This window comes from Agelaius phoeniceus, chromosome 15 (genome assembly GCF_051311805.1).
Source record: "Agelaius phoeniceus isolate bAgePho1 chromosome 15, bAgePho1.hap1, whole genome shotgun sequence".
NCBI classification, from domain to species: domain Eukaryota; kingdom Metazoa; phylum Chordata; class Aves; order Passeriformes; family Icteridae; genus Agelaius; species Agelaius phoeniceus.
The window spans coordinates 3,665,138-3,683,022 of NC_135279.1; the positions used below are offsets into that span (position 1 = coordinate 3,665,138).

Consider the following 17,885-nt stretch of genomic DNA (forward strand, 5'->3'; position numbering starts at 1 on the left):
GGGGGAGGCGGCGGGCAGGGCCCGGGGCTGGGGGAAGGGGGAGGGCGGCCCCGGGGCAGCGGGACGGGAAGGGCGGCGGGCAGGGCCCGGAGCGATGGGGCGGATGCGGGGCTGCGGGCCCCGGTGCGGCGGGCGGAGGAACGAGCGCGGCCCGGTGCGGCGGGGGCGGCCGGGCCGGGCCCGGTGCGCGGAGGGGGCGGATGGCCGGCGCGGGCGGGGGTGGCGGCTGCCGGGGCATTGGGGTTCGGGGAAGCGGCCGTGAAGCGCAGCCCAGGCCCGGTGCAGCCGCAGGGCGGTGGGAGGAGCCCCCGCTGCTGGGGGAGCCCCGCGGGGACAGGGGGGGCAGCGGGGAGGGAACCGGAGCGCGGCTGCCCGTGGGGGCTGTGCGAGCCTGGCCCGGCCGGAGCCCCTTCCCGGGGTCTCCCGCGACCCCGGGCGGGCGGGAGTCAGGGGCTTCTGCTGAGGTGGTTGTCTGGCTTCAGTTAGGGGCTTCTGACTGGCTGTGTCCTCGTCCCGCTTGGCACCTCGCGGTGTCCCGTCCGCCGTTCCCCCGGACCCGGTAAACTGTGCCAGCTCGGGGCAAGCTCTGGTGTGGGACAGGGGACGGGAGGGGAAGTGGTGAAACTCTTCGGAAAGTTGTCCCTGGGGAGGAGGTAGGAAACAAATGACTCCGAGGTGACGGGGTGGGGGCAGTGGCACCCGGGGTGGTGGCAGTGGCACAAGCCGTGCTGCCGGACCGGCAGGATCTGTGCTGGCACCGTGGGCTGTGTGTGGACCCGTGGCAGCCCTGTCCCACGGAGGATGTGTGGGACTGCGTTGTGGGCAGCTGGGATGCGCTCCAGGGTTTGCTCTCCCGGGCAGGAGTTGAGCTCTGCGGCTAGGCAGGTTCTATTTCTCTGTCTGAGGACAACCCCTCTTTCCAGGAGCGTGGCTCTGTTTTGTGCTGGTACCTTGTCCACCAGCTCTGCACCGGCCCCGTGCTCCAGCACAACTGGCTGTGTGTGCCTGCAGCTCCAGACATCGTCCCTGTGCTTGCCTCTGGCTGTCCTGTGCCAGTGCCCTGCTCTGTCCCTCTATCACCTGTGCCCAGGTCGGCTGTGATGGCCCAGGACCTCAAGGCCCCCCTCGAGGTGGGGTCCTGTGCCCCGGGGAGATGCGCAGGGCAGGGCCCGGCGGGGCAGGTGTGTCCCCGGGGCCAGCAGGAGCCCCGGGAGGAGGAGGAGCAGCTGTCGGAGGAGAGCCGGCTGCGTCTGATGTCACTGCGGTGCATGGTGGGTAATTATGCACGTTGCAATGAAAATAATAAGGCCGGCTCCATAGTGGTGTCTAAAAATACTGCTAATGCGGAGTGCCTGCTGGGCGCCTTTGTTTGTCACCTTTGGGTGTCTGCTCTGGGGCTGGCCGGGTGGTGTCACACCCCTCGAGCAGTGGGTTAGGTTTAGCAGGTGAAATGTGGCCCCTCCATTCCCCCCCACATTGGGACATTGTGCCAGTGGAGACAGGGCAGGTGTTGGCATGGGAGGTGAGGCAGGAGGCACCTGTGTGTGTTTGGGAGGCTCCAGTGCCACCTCCCTGCATGCAGCCATGCAAGGAGTCCTGGTGGGATGGCAAAGCTTTGTTCCCCTAGCCTTGCTTGGAACTAGGCATTCTCCAAGTGGTGGACAGAAATCTGTTCTGATATCCCCTGGCGAGTACCAGCTGGTTTGTTTACAGATCAGGATTCGGGCCCTGGTGGTGTGGTCTGTCCATCACTGGCATTGTGTGGCCAGGGCAGAGCTCACTGGAGCTGGGGCTGCCGGACCTTCCTTCTGTGGCTGCCACCATGGTGTGTCCTGGCACTGACAGGACTCAGACTGTGGCAACTTGCTGCTTTCTGGCTGTGCAGAGGTGGGAGGGAGGGATATGCACCTGGAACAGAGGGAAATGATGTGATAGGTGCTGAGGGGCACCTGGGTGCTGGCCAAGGGCTGCCCAGCACTTTGATGTCCACTCTGTGGGCTCTGCCTGGGTGCTCTTGGTGCAGCGCTGGATGCTGCTGTGGTCCCTCCATCTGCTGCCAGGCTTTGGAAGCTCCTGCAGTGGAGGGAGAGGCTTGCAGGGGTGGCAAGAGCCGTCTGGAGCCTACTGGCCTGGCAGGCTGGCAGGGGGAAGGTGTTGTGGCAGGGCAGCAGCAGAGGGCTGGGAAGGGCAGGAAGCACTGAGCCCGTGTGCCTGGGTCTCAGTGACGAGTCTCTTCCGCTTTGTGTGCAGGGAGGTCACAGAGGTGGCGGCTGCTCTTGGTTCCCAGCTGGTGCTTGTGGTGGGCTCTGGCTCCAGCTGTCAGCTGTGAGAGCTAAGCCTCATCCCTCTTCACTGTGCAGCAAACAGGGAGATGTCACCCCGCTGGCATGCTGGGCTGCTTTGCCTTTAGGGTCACGGCTGCGTTCTTGGGGCCCTTCAGTGGAGAGGAAGAGTCGCTGCTGCCTCTGTTCTTGCCAGGTGCTCACTCCGACCTCTGAAGCCACACATGGCAGTGGTGTTCCCCTGAGCAGTGAAACACACTGTCCCTGCCTGCTGGGCTATGTGGCTCCCTTTGGTGAGTGAGGAACAAGGAATGGGGTGGGAGACTTTGTGAATCCCATTGACCCACACCATGGAAGCTGCATGTTTGCATTTGCCTGCCCAGGACCAGGGCCCTGTGAGGGGAATTGATCAAGCTGTAAAACCTAGAGCCAGCTAATGAAATAGGGACTATAGATTTTTATTTTAAATGGAAGAGAGTTTAGGAGAGATTTAATTATCCTTGGTTTATGGACCTGTTAGAGGAATGAAATAACAGCTGGCAGGTAAGGGCTGGGCTTCATCTTGCATCATTTTTCTCCCAGGTTGTCTGCAGAACTGCCCAAGTCCTGCCACCCAGGGTAGAGTAAGGAAAGATGTAAAGTCACTTGGAGCAGAGTTAGACAGGGTGAAGTTCTGCTTACCCTGCTGGGTGTCCCTGCTTCCTGCTGGGAGTACGTGTGCTGAAATAGCAGAGGGGCTGGGCAATTGGGGCTGGTGTAAGAACAGCTGTCCTTGGTTCCTGGGGCTTGGTGTGGGCCGGTCCTTGTGCTAATGGACAGCAGAGAGTTTGGGAGCCCTGTATTCACTGGGCTCTCTCCCTCTAGGTGTCATTTTCCTGGGGCTGTGGGCACTGAGCTCTCACTGACGCTCGGGTACCTGCGCAGTGTGTGGAGTTTGTAAAGGAGAGCTGCAGAGCGCTGGGATTTGCTGGGCTCAGCTGTGTGTTGGACACAAGCTGTAACGCTGTCACTACAGCCACTCCTCCTGTGTGCATCCACTCCACTGTCACGTGAGGCTGGCCTCGGGGCAGGCTCGGTGCTGGTGGCAGGCGCACGGCGCTGGTTTTCGGCAGAAAAGCCTGGCTTCTGGATGCTTTTGGGGTTTTCACCTCTTTATTGAGAAGCTGGGGCACAACATTTTCCCACGATCTTGTGGCTCCCTGCTTGGACCAGTCTGGAGAAGCGTGGTTTGTCACCTGCTGTGTGTGGGTAATTGGTTGGCCGAGGGGTTTGTGTACCCACCTTGCAGGCACAGCATGTAGGGTGCCAGTCTGATTGTCCAGAGGCTGCTAAAACATCCAAGGAAGCTGCTGGTGCTGGGGAGCTCTCCCAGAGCCCTCTGACATTGATGCAGGAACTTGGGAGAGCCAAGCCCTGAGCCCTGTGGTCATGGAGCTACATGAGGATGTTGCGTGGCTCCCTGAGACAGGTCAGTTCCAGAGGGGAGCAGTGTGGATCTGTGCTGTCAGCTCACAAGGGTGTTGGGAGAAGCCAGCCTGCTGACTCTCTGGGTAGCAGAGCTGCACCATGGTGCTTATCCTTTCCTCCACCCTTACACCTGCAAGTCCTCAGCATTTTGGGCAGGAGCTGTTTCCTGGAGGGCACAAGCAGACCATGGGTCCCATGTCCAGTGTGGCATGTCTGGGTTTTCTGGAGTGGGGTGGTTTGGGAGGACTCCACACTTTGCTCTGTGCATGGCAGAGAGTGATGTTGAGCAGTGTCCCCAACAAACAGTGCTTGTTGCAGGCCTTGGGAATATTATTTTCTAGCTGCAGGCTGGTCCCTGGAGACCTGCTCTCACTGGCTGCAGAGCTGTAGTTCTGGGTTTTCCTTGGTTACCCTGGAAAGTAGGATTTTAGCTCAGCCATGCAGAGCAGAGGACTGGCCTGCAGTACTGTGTTAGGAGCTGCTTTCTCTCGGGTGAGCCTGTGTCTTGGTGATCCAGGCCTCTGGCATCTCTCGCTGTTGCCCCTGGGAAGGGAGGGCCCACGTTCTTGTCCTCCTTCCCCCAAGCCTGAGGGGGAATGCTGAGGCGCGGTCCCCTGCGGTCCCCTCCGGCAGGTTGTCTTTCCTCTGCTGGGCTGGTGGGGCTCCCTAGCTGTATTTGCATTTTGAGACAAGTGTCTTATTTGGTTTTCTCTCCATGCCTGTGCTTTGGGAAAGTGGTGAACAATAAAAATCTGCCGTTGAGAGCTGTAGCAGAGGTCAGGCAGCTCCTGTGCCCCAGGCTGCTCTCTTGTCACCGCCGTTGCGCTTTGTGCGCGGGGGCTGTCAGCTTGAAAGTAATGTTTTTGCTCTTAAAACCAACCTCAGGCACTGGTGTGGGGTTCTCTGAGTGATGTACGGGGACATATTGCAGCAAACCTCCTCTGCACTTAGGGTAGTGGTCACTCCCTGTTTTGGTGCATCTTATAAGCAGCCTCTTGGCAAATTTTTAATCAAGGACAAAGGAGGGTAAATGGTTGCTGAAAATCCTGAGTTTCTCTGAGCTCCTTTCTGAAAATGATTGTTGCAGGTTGTCCGTGTCCCTGCAGGCTTCTTAAAATGCAGAACAAACCACCCAACCCAACTTCCTGACTGTCACTAGAGCTTTCAAGAGACACTTCGTTTTGCTGAGTGGTAACTGCTCTTCGCCATCCACCAGCTCCTGGCTCTGCCTGTATCCCTTTGCAGGAGCTGCTCTGACCGAGAGCAGTGGGAGCCTGGCCCCTCCTACCCTCAGCCACTCACTTGGCAGATGCCATTAACACTGTCCACAGCATGTAGACAGCAGGCTGGACTCAGATACTTGTGGAGAGGTGACAGATGAGCTGGGGACTCCAGGGATGCTGTGTGGGGAAGGAAAAGAGGGGTGATCCCTCCTCCCTGTGCTGTGTCTGTCCCAGGAGAGATTGGGTCTGGTTTAGGAAAGGGCTGTCTGAAATGAGAACTAAAAGTGAAGGGCAGAGGAGTATGGAGTCCTGAAGAGGAGTGTCTTGTGGTAGGAAGGAAAGGAAGGACCAGAGAGTCTACCCAGGCAGCAGGTTGGAGATGGACATGGTGGCATTTGCTCTTTTCCTCCCACCCATGTGCAACTGAACTGTGGAAGTGGCTGCTGCAAGATGCCTGGACAGACAGAGGTGTGTGTAGTTCAGCATGCTTCTGCTCAGGGGAGAAGAGGCCACCCAGGAGAGGAGGACACAACCCATTCCTTGATGCTGCTGAGCTACAGAGGTGGCCAAGCTGGACTCAGTTGCTGCACCTGCAGCCTTCTGGTCATGCCATTCAGGTTGTGCTGGTGTTTCTAGGGCAAACGAAGGAAGGTGGAGATGTCTGCAGATTATTTACCCTGTTCTAAGGAAATGAAGGCTTGTTGCAAGCTTACTGTTTATCTGTGTTCGCTCTGCTTTGAACTTGCTGGATGGTGTCAGTTGGGGTAGGTGTCAGGTGTGGATGCTGCCTCTGAGGTCTTGGCTTGCTACAGGCTCTGGCTCAGGGGAGGAAGGTGCTGCTAGTTCTCCCTCTGCAGTGCAGCTCAGCCATGCTATTAGACATCAGAGAATCCACGTGGGAGAGATCGACAGGAAACTGGGCGTTATCAGTTCCGCTGCCTGTGCAGCTACTCTCTCCTCATGTCAGCATCCTCCACGTGTGTGTGGCTGGAGGCGTTTGATGGGAGTGCTGTCAGCCCGGGGGTGGGAGTGGGTGGCGTGTGATCATGGCAGAGGCGTCCTGCCTCCACTGCCAGTGAACTGAGCTCCACCCGGTGTGTGGAGCAGGGAGGGAGCTCCTTGCTCCCCCATCTCCACAGTGGAGAAGCGCTTCACCTGCTCATGTTGGGGTGTCCCATGTCCCCTGGTGCTTGTGTTGGGCCTTGGGTAGGGTAGGGACACTCCCACTGCTCCTCCCTCCCTACAGTCTGAGAGCTTCCGTGTTCTTGGTGCCAGTTTCTTCACGCTTTTTTTCTAGGCCCTGGGGAGAAAAGAGTAGGATCTGGGGCCTCTTTCTCTCACTGGACTTGTGTGAGAGGCCCAGGAGAGTGTGGAGATGAAGCATTGGCATGCTGAGTGTTGGGGAGAGCACAGGGCAGACCAAGCCTCCAGTGGGAGATGTGCTCTCACCACTGGATCACCCTGGCTAATCCTGTGTCAGACCTGACCTATATATGGGGCGAGGGAGGTGGCATGTCTGTGGCAGCAGATGGTCTCTTAAAGAGCCTGGGCTCAGGGAGACTTTGTCCTGCTGGCCCCTGGCTACCCTGAAGGAAAGGATGGGCCACCTGTCAGCTGTAGAGCATCCAGGTTCAGCCTGAGCAGCCCCGGCACATAGAGAGCTATCTAAAGCTTACGGGCTGTCCCACTCACCAGAGGTGTCACAGGTCTCTGTGGCTGGACTGGGATCCCTTGCCCAGGCCCAGAAGCATTGACCAACCTTACCAGCCTTGCTGTAGCATCCTTTGGGCCCCTCACATGGCTTTTCAGGCAGAGCTCTGTACTTGGGACAGTGTGATGTTGTGTGTATGGCTGTGTGTCTGAGACAGTGTGGGCTGAGCTGTTTCCACACGCTCTGATCCTGTGGCTGGATGTGTGGTGCCCCATCCTCACTGGGCACAGCCGTGTGCAGTGTGGCTGTGCTGGGGGAATGATCCAGGCTGGCTGGGCAGGGAGCCTGAGCAGCGTGTGAGCTGTGTCCCATCGATGGCTTCTCCTGATGCCTCCTGAGGACATCGATAGCTGCTGCCCACAGGGAAGCTGGTGATGCTGGAGCAGGTCTGGAGGGAGTGTCTGCACAGATATCCATCATCTGAGGCCTCTGCCTGCTGCCACTGCTCTGCCCAGGATCAGACCAGGTCCTGGCAGTCTTGTGAAGGTGCAGTGCTGCCTCTGCCCACAAACAATGGCAAGGTCAAAGGACAGAGTGCTGTTTTTCTTCTCTTCCCTGTAGTTCCCCAGCTCCAGAAGCAAAGAGGCTGTAGTGGAACAGACCTGGAGGGTGGTTGTTCAGGTTTGGGCTGATTCAATCCTTTGGCTCTTCCTGCTGGAGTTCTTGCCTGAGTGCGTGGCTCTGACACCATCATAGGTCTGCCCTGCTGTGCTGCCTTCCTGTCCTGTGTATCCCCTATCAGTTGGCCGTGGTGCTACTGACAGTCATGGTAGAGGGATCTTTCCCCAGAGTGCTCTGTGTCCTGGAGGATCCTTGAGCCTGGTGTAGTTCCTCCTGCACACCTGGATTTGGGGTGAAGAGGTGAGAGCCTTGAGAGGGGCCTGAAGGGACCTGGGCACAGGGCTGGAATCGAGCAAAGCTGAATCCGACTGCTCGTTGCAACAACGAGCTACTGAATTGTTAAATCGTCAATCTGAGGTTTTCTTTGAAAGGGGTGATGCTACAAATTAATTAGCTCCCTTTTGGTTGTTAGCACTTTAAAGCCCAGCTGTCAGGGGAGGGCTGGTTTATAGGCATTACATCAGGGCTGCCGGCTGGCTCGCTCGCCTACCTGGGAATTTCTAAGTGTGCGTTGTAACCGGGGGAAATCTGGCTCGGATGCAGCATCTGGCGCTCAGTGAAGCTGCTGCGATGTGCTGTCCTGAGCACGGGGATTTGACTGGTGCCTGAGCGGTGCTGCTGGGGCACACGGGGAAGCCGCCGGCTCGGCCTCTCGGTGTGCAGCTCCCGGGGAGCCGTGGGCTCGGCCTCTCGGTGTGCAGCTCCCGGGGAGCCGCGGGCTCGGCCTCTCGGTGTGCAGCTCCCGGGGAGCCGCGGGCTCGGCCTTTCGGTGTGCAGCTCTCAGCGTTAGCCACCAGCCGGGTGACTCGCTCAGGTGAGCTGGAGGTGTGCAGATGGTCCGAGTAGTTCCTGCTTCTTGCTTAATTAATGTGAGAGAATAGGAAGCTTTTCTGAAGCAAAAGGGGCTTTCCTGGTGCGTAAAAGTTTGAACTGGCCACAGATGCCCTGGGAGAGCGGTCGGTGCGGGCAAAGGGTTCGATGTCCTAAGCGGGACCGGAGTAGCTCCTCCTTGGTCCCGTCCGAGCGCGGAAGGTGCTGGGGAGCCGAGGCCGTGCTTCCCCACCCCGGTGCTTTCTGCCCACCATCACAGAAGCACGGGCGACTTCCGGGCACATGGGACTGCCGTCCCCGCGGCTCACCGGGCCCACGGAGCTGCGAGCCCGGTGAGCAGGGGCCCGGGAGTGATGCAGGGGCACAGCCGCAGGTACGGTGCCACCAGCCTTAGGGCCTGTCGCAGCGGGGCGAGGTGGCCGGTAGCGCCACCAGGCCACTTGGGAAGGGCGGTGTGTGCCCGGTGCCCTCGGTTCTGGGCCCAGCCCGGTGGTTTCGGCCGGGGGTCGCTGCCCCGCGTGGCGGCCCCGCGCTCCAAGATGGCTGCGGACCGTGACACGCCTGGTCACGTGGGACGCGCGCGCGCCGCGCCGCCCCCCCCCCCCCCGGTGCCCCCGGCCGCCCCCCTCCTCCCCCCCCGCGCCAGCCGCGCGCGCCCCCGGTGCCCCCGAGCGCTGTGACTCGGTCCGGTGCGTCCCGCTGCTTCTTAAAGGGACAGGCACCCCCCGCGCACCCCGGCCCGCCGCGGCCGCCCCGCGCCGCGGAAAACAAAGAGGCACCGGAAACAGCGGCGGCGGGGAGGGGGCCGGCCCGGCGGGAGGCGGGCGGGAGGGAGGGAGGGGAGGGCCGGCGGCGGGCCGGCGGGGGGGGCAGGCCCGGGCCCGGCGTCGGCGAACAAAGAGCGGCGGGAGGGAGGGGGCGGGGGCGCCGCAGCGGCACCGGAGCGGCGGCCCAGGCCATCGGTGCAGGTACGTGCGGGCCGGGGGGGGCGGGAGCGGGGCGGGGGCGGGGGCCGCCCCCCGGACCCCCGACGGCACCTGCCCCGGGCGGCGGCGGCGGGGTCCGGCGGCCGCCTTTGTTATTGCTTTTGTTTGGCGCCGAGCACATGGCCCCGGAGCGGCCGCTCTTAAAGCCACAGATCCGCACCGGCACCGGCGGGGCTCCGCGGCGGGGGGCGCGGGCTGGGGTGCGCTCCCGGCTGCCGGTGGCCGCGGTGCCTCCCCGGGGTGCTGCACGGTGGGGCGCTCCGTCGGTGCGCTCCGGGATGTGCTGCTCGCCCCGCCGTGCGCCGCCGTCCCGGACACCGAGGGTCGGGTTCGGGTCGGGTCTGGGGGTCGGGTTGGGAGTCGGGGTCAGCCTTCCGAAGCGGCTGCCGGTGCGGCGGGGCCAGCGGTGACCCCGCTCCCGGGGGAGCTGGCGGCGCCCGCCTGGGAACGGCGGGGCAGGGGCTCCGGGGGTGCCGGGACGGAGCCGGCGGTGGGTGGCAGCGGGGTGGCAGGACCCCCAGGGCGGGCGGCTCCCCGGCAGCCCCGGAGCCCGGCTCTGCCCGAGCAGATGGCACCGGGCGTGAGCGCTGGCGCGCTGCTAACTTTGTTCTCGGCGGGGCTCGGGAGCCGCCTCCCCCCGCCCCTCCGAGGGGCTGTGAGACCGCGATCCCCTTCGTTCGGAGCCGCGGTGGCCTCCGCGGGGTCACGGTCACCCTGCTCGGCGTGGCCGCTGGCTTCCAGCCGCGGGTGCGGAGGGAGCCGGGTGTGCCCGCCCGGGACAGGAGGGTGGGCACCTTACGGGTGCTGCTTGTGGCAGGACGAGGGCCGGGCCAGCGCTGTCCCGCAAGTCGGGGGTGCCGTCCTGCCTCGGGATGCCGTCCTGGGGTTCCAGGAGCGCAGGCAGCCCTCCGCTCTGGAGGTCCCAGGAACAGGCGACCCCCTGTATGGCTTCAGTGTTCCTCTGTGGATGTGCTGCCCATCTCCAAGCCCGTGGCTGTGGTGCCTGGTCCGGAAGGTGCCCGCGGGATCACACAGGGCCCTGGCACCACGTGTGCTCCGAGAGTAGTGAGGATGTGGAACTGGAAGCAGCAACACCTCAGGGAGGCTTCTTCAGAGTGGGGCTGAACCTGGATTGTTGCTGCATTCTGGCTCCCAGCCCACTCAAGGGCATATTGCAGCCGGGCAGAGCTTCCAGGTGGGCAGAATAAACTCCCTGTGGAAGGAACCTCCTGGTCAGGCACACCTCCTTCCCTGGTGACAGTCACAGGCAGGTTCTGGAGGGCTCAGCCTGTGGCTTTTGCTTTTCCTCATTTTTTCTACCAAAACAAAGAGAGAAATTTGCTTTCAGCTTCCACAGTAGTGTGGAGATGAAGGTGAGGTTAAGAAGAGACTTGTGTGTGGCACAGGACTTGTCCCCGTGGTTGTTGATACCCATCACCCAAAAGTGGCATTGCAGTTTCTCTCTGCTGGGCTGAGATTCCCCCGCTGGGCAGCATTCCCCGGGCTCCAGGTCCCCGGAGTGTGTTTCCTGTCCCGGGTGTGTCTTTGCCATGGGCACTGAGGAGGAGGTGGAGCTGAAGAAGCTTTGGGGGGGACCTCACCAGCCTGCAGCGAGCTGGATTTAGGGGCGTGTGGGCTGCGGTGCCAAGGCCACGGCTGCTGCCGTGTGCTGGCCTGAGGCTGTGGAAGCTGAAGGACGCTGGGCAATGGAAGGGTACTCAGGGAGGATCTTGGATAGCCATGAAGGCAAGGAAGGCCGTTTTGGGACCTGGGAAAGCAGAGCCTGCTGAAGCCCAGCCCCAAATGCAGATGTCTCCTCTGTGCTGTGCCAGGGTTGATTGGGGCTGAGGGGTCGAGCTGTGCCCTGGGGAGGGGCTCTGGTGCAGGAACACCAGTCAGGCTGGGTGCAGGAGGGGAGATGGGGCAGGGCCAGGACAGTGTTCCCACTGTCCCACTGCCTTGGGGAGCATCTGGGGGAGCAGAGCTGCCTCCATGGCTTCAGCACTCCCCATGCTTGTCCCCTGCTCCATGGGGATGTGTGGCTGCACCCTGTTTGCAGCAGGGAGGTGACAGAGAAGGGCCATGAGCCCTGCTGCCACCACCAGCCCCTGAGCCTGTCACTGGGGTAGCAGTGTCACTCCAGAGCAGGATGTGCAGGAGCTCAGCAACAAAGAGCAGCCCCCAGAGCAGCATCAGGGACCTGCTGGAAACTCCCCATGCCATGCTTAGGTTCCCTGTTGGCCGGTGAGCAGGCTGGGATGCTGCCACAGCCACAGGGCTCTTCATCATTTTCTTTCCTCTGTGCCAAAAATAAGTGCAAAAATAAGGCTCTCTCTCTCTCTCTCTCTCTTTTTGTGTTGTGCATGGGAGGTGACTCTGGCCATGAAGGGGAGGAACAGTAACAAGGGAGTTGGGAACAGGCTCTTCCTAGCCCCTCTCAGGGCCATATGCAGCCCCGGGAGATGGGGTGGGTGGAGGAGCAGCAAGAGCTGCAGCTGTCAGCACCACCATCCTTGTGAGGATGGAGCAGCAGCCTGAGCGGTGGCGGGACAGTGCCATGACCCGCTGTCCCTCTTGCAGAGTTCAAGGTGCTGGTGTCTTGCCCTGCCTGGAGCCTGAGGTCCCGTGTGCCCACCCGCCTCCCGACGTCACCAATGCGACCATGGGAACTGGCAGTGAATAGGCGGCCGCCCTCTGCCCCTTTTGCCCAGCGCCATTTCTCGGGGGGACCCTGCAGCAGCCCCGACCACCTCCGGCGAAGGTACGGGCTGCAGGGCGGTGTGGAGCCCAGCCCCAGTGCACATGGGGCTGTGGGGCCGGTTCTCTGGTCCTGCTGGGGCAAGGCACCGGCTCCCAGTGGGGCTTGGGGGGACATTGACAGGGAAGCAGATCCACCTGGCCCAAATGAGGGGTCCCTGGGGAGCAGGGGTCCTTTTTATGCTGCGGACACGGAGAGGGCACTTGCAGGGTGAGCAGAGAAGCTGGTTCTGGAGCTGTCCAGCCTGACGTGGCCTGGCACAATGCCCTGAGTATCTCACCCTGGGCACTGGGCTGATCGTCCTGTAGCCATCCTGCCTGGGGCTGTGGTGCCCCTCTGGCCTGGGGGGTCACTCCTGCTCTGTTTCTCTCCTGCGGTGGCCCCACAGCCCCTCTGCCAGGCGTCAGTGGGGACGACGCGATCGACCTCTGGCAACCCTGCTGGGCCAGGATGAGCCCCAGGTGCACCCTGCCTTCCCCCAGCAGCCGCACATCCCTGTAGATGAGCCCCGCGCCTACGCTCTTCCCAGCACGCCGCCACGAATGCTTCACCCAGCCGCTCACCCACCCCACCAGAACCCATTCATGGTGGATCTGCATGACCAGGTAGGTGCTGCAGCCCCCAGCCCCACTCCTGAGCGTGATCCTGTGGTGTTCCTTGGGCTGTTGTTTGGAGTGGTGACATGTCCTTGGGTCCCTTCTGCCCACTTGCTGCTGGGATCACCCAGCCCTGAGCCTGCTGGTGCTCTGATTCTCCGAGATTTAAATCTTGGGGGCCCTCTGCCTTCTGAGTATGTCCAGGGTGGTCCCTGCTCCCAGGGGCTGGGCACAGTCCCCTTGTACGGTTGTTCATGTGACAGCTGTCATCATAATCCATGGTAATGGTGATGTGTTGGAGGCTGTGTCAGCCTGTCTGTGTGAAGGAAAGAAGGGCTCAAAACTCCCTCAAGTTGAGCCCTCACTCAGCCCGTTCCTCTGGCCACACCAGCAGGATGGGCATGCCAGGTGTTTTGTCCCAGAGCTGAGTGCCCAGCGTCCTGCTATGACCCTGTCAGGACAGGGACAGCTCAGACAGGGCTGTACCCTGACTGTGCCCTCGGCACCTTGTCCTTAGGTGCACCAGGGACCTGTCCCTCTCTCCTACACGGTTACCACCGTAACGACGCAAGGCTTCCCCATCCACGCTGGCCAGCACATCCCTGGGTGCAGCACCCAGCAGCTCCCAGCATGCTCAGTGATGTTCAGCGGACAGCACTACCCGCTCTGCTGCCTCCCACCCCCGGTGAGTCACAGCAGGGGACGCCTGGGGACAGCCTGGGCCGTGAGTGCCCAGAGTCCTGGGGGTACCCAAGCCCACTGTAGTGCAAGTTTCTGGGAGCACAGGGTCCTCTGGAGGCCCTGGGGAGGGGGCAGGGGTGTCTGACCCTTGTTTTTCTCTCTGTCTCTCCCCACAGCTGATTCAGGCATGTGCCATGCAACAACTTCCCGTCTCCTACCAGACATTCCCCCCCATCATCTCCAGCGACCATTACATCCTGCACCCACCCCCACCGCCAGTGCCCCCCCACCAGCCGCCCCACATGGCCCCCCTGGGGCAGTTCGTACCTCTCCAAGCCCAGCATCCACGTATGGTGAGTTGGGGTGGAGGGACAGGCTGGGGACATGATGCACCCACCACCCTGGGGTCTTGTCCTTCTGCAACCCCTGTGGGTCTAAGCTGGGGGTGGTGGGCAGGGGCGCCTCTGCCTTCATAGCATCAGGGAGGTGTAATTTGGGATGCTCCTCCCAGCCTAACTCTTTCCCCACAGCCTCTGCAGAGGATAGACAATGACGTGGACCTGCGAGGGGAGCAGCACCCCATTGCAGGCTTCACGTACCCTCCGTCTCACCACGCTCCCACACTGTCGCCCTCCATGCCGCTGCATTACCTCCCCCACGACCCGCTGCACCAAGAACTGCCATTTGGCGTGGTGAGTCCCCATCCTGGGGAGGGGATGGGAACACTGTGGGGCTGGCATGACTCTGAGTGCCCCATCTCTCCCTGCAGCCATACCCCCACATGATGCCCCGGCGGCTGAACACCCAGCGGTACCGGCTGCAACAGGCGCTGCCCCCACCGCCACCCCCTCCGCCGCCGCCTCCGTACTATCCGAGCTTCCTGCCCTATTTCCTGTGAGTACTGCCGGGGATATTCTAGGATGTGTAGGGCAGGGGAGGCACTGTGGATGGGGGCCACAGTGGCACTGTGATGGCACAGGGGGCTGTGCCCGCCGGGGGGTGCCAGGGTGGATGTTGGGGTTTGCAGCCCCATGCTGACTGCCCTGTCCTTCCCCCCAGTTCTATGCTTCCTGTGTCGCCAACAGCCGTGGGGCCCACGATCAGCTTAGACCTGGACGTGGATGATGTGGAGATGGAGAATTATGAGGTGAGTCTGCTTGGCTTCCTCACAGTGATGAGATGGGAGAACGAGGGGGGTTTGCTGATTCTCTGCTGGGAGGGGGAAGTCTGGAGGGGTGCTGTGCCAGAACAGGAGATGAGCTGAGCCGGCCTCTGCACCTCCCTCCAGGCACTGCTGAACTTGGCCGAGCGGCTGGGGGAGGCCAAGCCACGGGGACTCACCAAAGCAGACATCGAGCACCTCCCGTCCTACCGCTTCAACCCCGAGAGCCACCAGTCTGAGCAGACCCTGTGAGTGAGCTCGGGGTGCCCGTGGGGGGCCTGGCGGGGACTGGGGGCCGTGGCTGGCAGTGGGGCTGTACTGATGGCTGCTTCCCCCAGGTGCGTCGTGTGCTTCAGCGACTTCGAGGCCCGGCAGCTTCTCCGCGTCCTGCCCTGCAACCACGAGTTCCACGCCAAGTGTGTCGACAAATGGTTAAAGGTACTGCCTGTGCCTGCTCTGGGGAGCGGGGTGGCTTCTTGGGGTGTTTTGGGTATGGGGTGCTGCCTTTTGCGTGTCCTGCATGCACTGGGAGCTGGGGCTGAGCACTGTGCAGGATAAACCACTCCCGGGATGTGGCTCCAGCCTTGCTCACTTGCCCCATCTCTGGCTGCCCGCAGGCGAACCGCACGTGCCCGATCTGCCGGGCGGACGCGTCGGAGGTGCAGCGGGAGGCGGACTGAGGCTGGCGGGCGCTGTGCCGCACAATTCGCTAGAGGACAAGGACGCCGGGCTGGGGCGGGGGCTGCTGCCCGCTGCTAGGGCCTGACCCTGCGCTTACCCCCCCTCCCCAAAGCCTCTCCTCGGATGTGGTGAGCATTGAGCAGTCTGGGCTCCCGGCCAGCCCTCCTCCTCCCCGCCGGGGCACGGACTCAGCCGGACGCCTGCCCGCTGCGCTCCCAGGGCCCCGAATCGTGTTGTGCTGGAGGCGGGAGGTGCGTGGCCGTGCCCTCTGCGCTCCAAAGACGCTGTTGTTGCTCCATCACTTTCCAGGTCTTTGTACTCTCCTAGGGAATTAGTGGTTTTTCCCTTTGTCACTATTTTTTTTTTTTTTTACGATAGTTTTTTTTCCCCCTTGTTTCCTTTTCATTTCCGTCATGTTTTTGGTTCCTTGGCCGTTTGCCCTAGGGGCACGCAGGCGGCTCCTCCCCTCAGCGTTGCTCTCGGAGGACGCGGGGAGGAGAGAGGAGGGAGCGCTGCGGGTTTGATGCCGGCAGCAGCCCGGCCCCGGGGACAGCCGGAGAAGGAGGCTGGCGGAGCGTGGCCAAGGTGGGACACCAGCAACCCCGCGGCATGGCTGGGGCAGAAAGGCAGGAATACAGGAATGCTTCTGTCCCCGCTCCTGTGCACAGCCTGGTACAGCCTCTCTCCTGCCTCGGCTGCCCTGGGGAGCCCCAGAGGGCTATGGCTGCTTGGGGTGTTTCGCCAGTGGGAGGATGGTGCTGGCGCAGCCCTGGCCCCTCTCCCTGTTCATTCCCCTGTGCCTGGCCAGCGCAGCTCCCGGGGCCAGGCCGTGTGGCATCCCGCAAGGCAGCCAAGCTTGAGGAGGGGACACCAACCCCGTCCCTAGGGCTTTGGGCATGTGGTGTCCCCGGTGTGCTGCCCGGCCCCCGGCTCCTGCTCGTATCTCTGTCCCGACGACGTAAATCAAGGTAGCCCCGTGCCCCGTCCTGCTGGCTGGACGGCGCGGATTCCCCGGCCGTGGGCAGCGAGGGGCCGGCTGGGCTGCGGCCCCCAGAGCGGGGGGGGGTTTATTCATAACTTCGTGGAGTATTTTCAGTGCTACCCTGGCCTCGGCCCGGCTGGTGCGGGGGAAGCTGTGAGCGGTCCCCTTGCCACCGTATCCCCCCTGCCCTTGCAGGCGCTGGGGGAGAAGCCGCCACGCCGCCGCCCGGCTCCATCAATCCCGCGTGGCCGTTGTTTTGCATGATTAATTAGCGAGGAGGGTGACGGGAGGCGGTGGCAGGGGTGGTGGTGAGAGCACCGCCCTCCCCTCCCGGCGCGTCGCTGACGCCTGGGAGCTTCCGAGCGGACGCCAGCCCTATGTAAATGTTCACAAATATGCATGCATGTCTGACCAGCTTGGAACGTGGTCTTGGCTACGTCTAGCCGGCTGTGGGGTGAGGGGGGTGGGGAGAGGGGTTTTTGTGCTCAGCTGATACTGCCATGCACTGTACTGCACATGTCCGCAACGCCACAGCAGGACCGTGAGACTTTCAGGGCCGTCCCCGCGGGGTCCGCGCCCGCGGCGGCGGCGTGTGCAAGGGACCGGGGCGGGAGGGGGCGGCTCCCCGCGGGGCGGGGGGCAGGCGCGGGGCTGGCCCCCGGCGGTGGCTCGGCCGGGTGCGAGGTGAGGGGGCCGCGCCCGGCACATGGGCGGGCACGGTGGTGTTCCCCACGCTGAGGGCCAGAGGGCAGTGCCAGCCACCGGTGGGCCGGCCCCGGACGCGCTGCCCGGTCGGGCGCGGGGGGGTGGCGAGCGGTGGGGGGCTACGGGCCGGCTCCCCCTCGCCGCCCTTTCCCACCTCTCCGGCGGCCGGAGCATCGAGGCCGAGGGCCCCGGCCCGGCGCCACCCGCTCCGCCGTGGCACGGGTGCCGGCACCGCTGGGCTCGGTGCCCCTTGGGCAGGACCCCGGCCCCTTCCCCGTCCCTCACTCAGTGACAGATAACCAAAGGAGTCCCCGGCTTCGCGCCCCCGGAGACGCCCCCTCCTCCCCTCCCGCCCTCGCGGTGCCCAGGGAGCCAGGAAAGCCTTACGGTCCTTTGACGGCGACTCGAAAGCTCACAGCTCGTGTGCTGCAGAATTTATTCCAATGAGCAGCTAAAAGTATCATTTAAAAAAAAATAACAAAAAGAAAAAATGACAAAAAAAATACTAAAAAACAATTATTTAGGGTGTTTGTGATTGCTGACTGCGCTGTAGATACCACTGTTTACCAATGAATTCCTGTGGTGGGATAGTGGACTGTTTACTGTTCTATTATACCAGTCCCCGGGCCCTCCGGTGGGACCCCCGCGTTCCCCGCGGCTCCCCGGAAGGTGCTAGGACGTGTGTTCTGTGTTAGAAAGTTTTTATATATATATATATATATATAAATATATATATATAATTTTTTTTGCTCTGTTACTTGCACATTTTACAGTTACCTCATTTTTCCCATGTATGTATTTGAAAAAAGGCTAATATATAGAAAAAAAGGTTCTTAAAGCTCTAAAAGTGTTTGTTTTTTTCCATTCCATTGGAATCATATTGGTTTTGTAGCATTTAACATAACTAGTATGTTGTATTATATATATGTGTATTATACTGATTGAAATTTTTAACAGATTTGTACTTTTTTTAAAATGAAAGTTGCTAGTTCTGCTTGACCAAGTAGTGCAATCATTATTTTTTTTAATGTTGTGGCTGATTTTGAGAGGGATATTCACTAATAAATGTATGATGTATACCAACACGCTGGGCCCAGCTCTTGTCTCCATGGGGGCTTGAGGGGAAGAGTGGGGGCCAGGGATGGGAAGGAGCTGCTGCAGCTGGAAGGGCCCTGGAGAGAGGCTTGGAGGAGAGCCCA

At 61.7% G+C, this 17,885-nt stretch overlaps 1 protein-coding gene across 1 annotated transcript; it reads left to right on the forward strand.

Moving 5' to 3' along the window:
* The first annotated feature begins 8,158 nt into the window (after nucleotides 1-8,158).
* Nucleotides 8,159-17,771, forward strand: RNF44 (ring finger protein 44). The gene is given in 15 exon segments (XM_077186416.1): nucleotides 8,159-8,719; nucleotides 8,722-8,853; nucleotides 8,855-8,997; nucleotides 8,999-9,050; nucleotides 9,052-9,103; nucleotides 11,702-11,882; nucleotides 12,268-12,484; nucleotides 12,993-13,160; nucleotides 13,333-13,509; nucleotides 13,687-13,848; nucleotides 13,926-14,050; nucleotides 14,216-14,303; nucleotides 14,445-14,566; nucleotides 14,657-14,756; nucleotides 14,936-17,771. Coding segments are annotated over 15 exon segments (2,013 nt in total). The 5' UTR covers nucleotides 8,159-8,488; the 3' UTR covers nucleotides 14,999-17,771.
* Nucleotides 17,772-17,885: the final 114 nt, after the last annotated feature.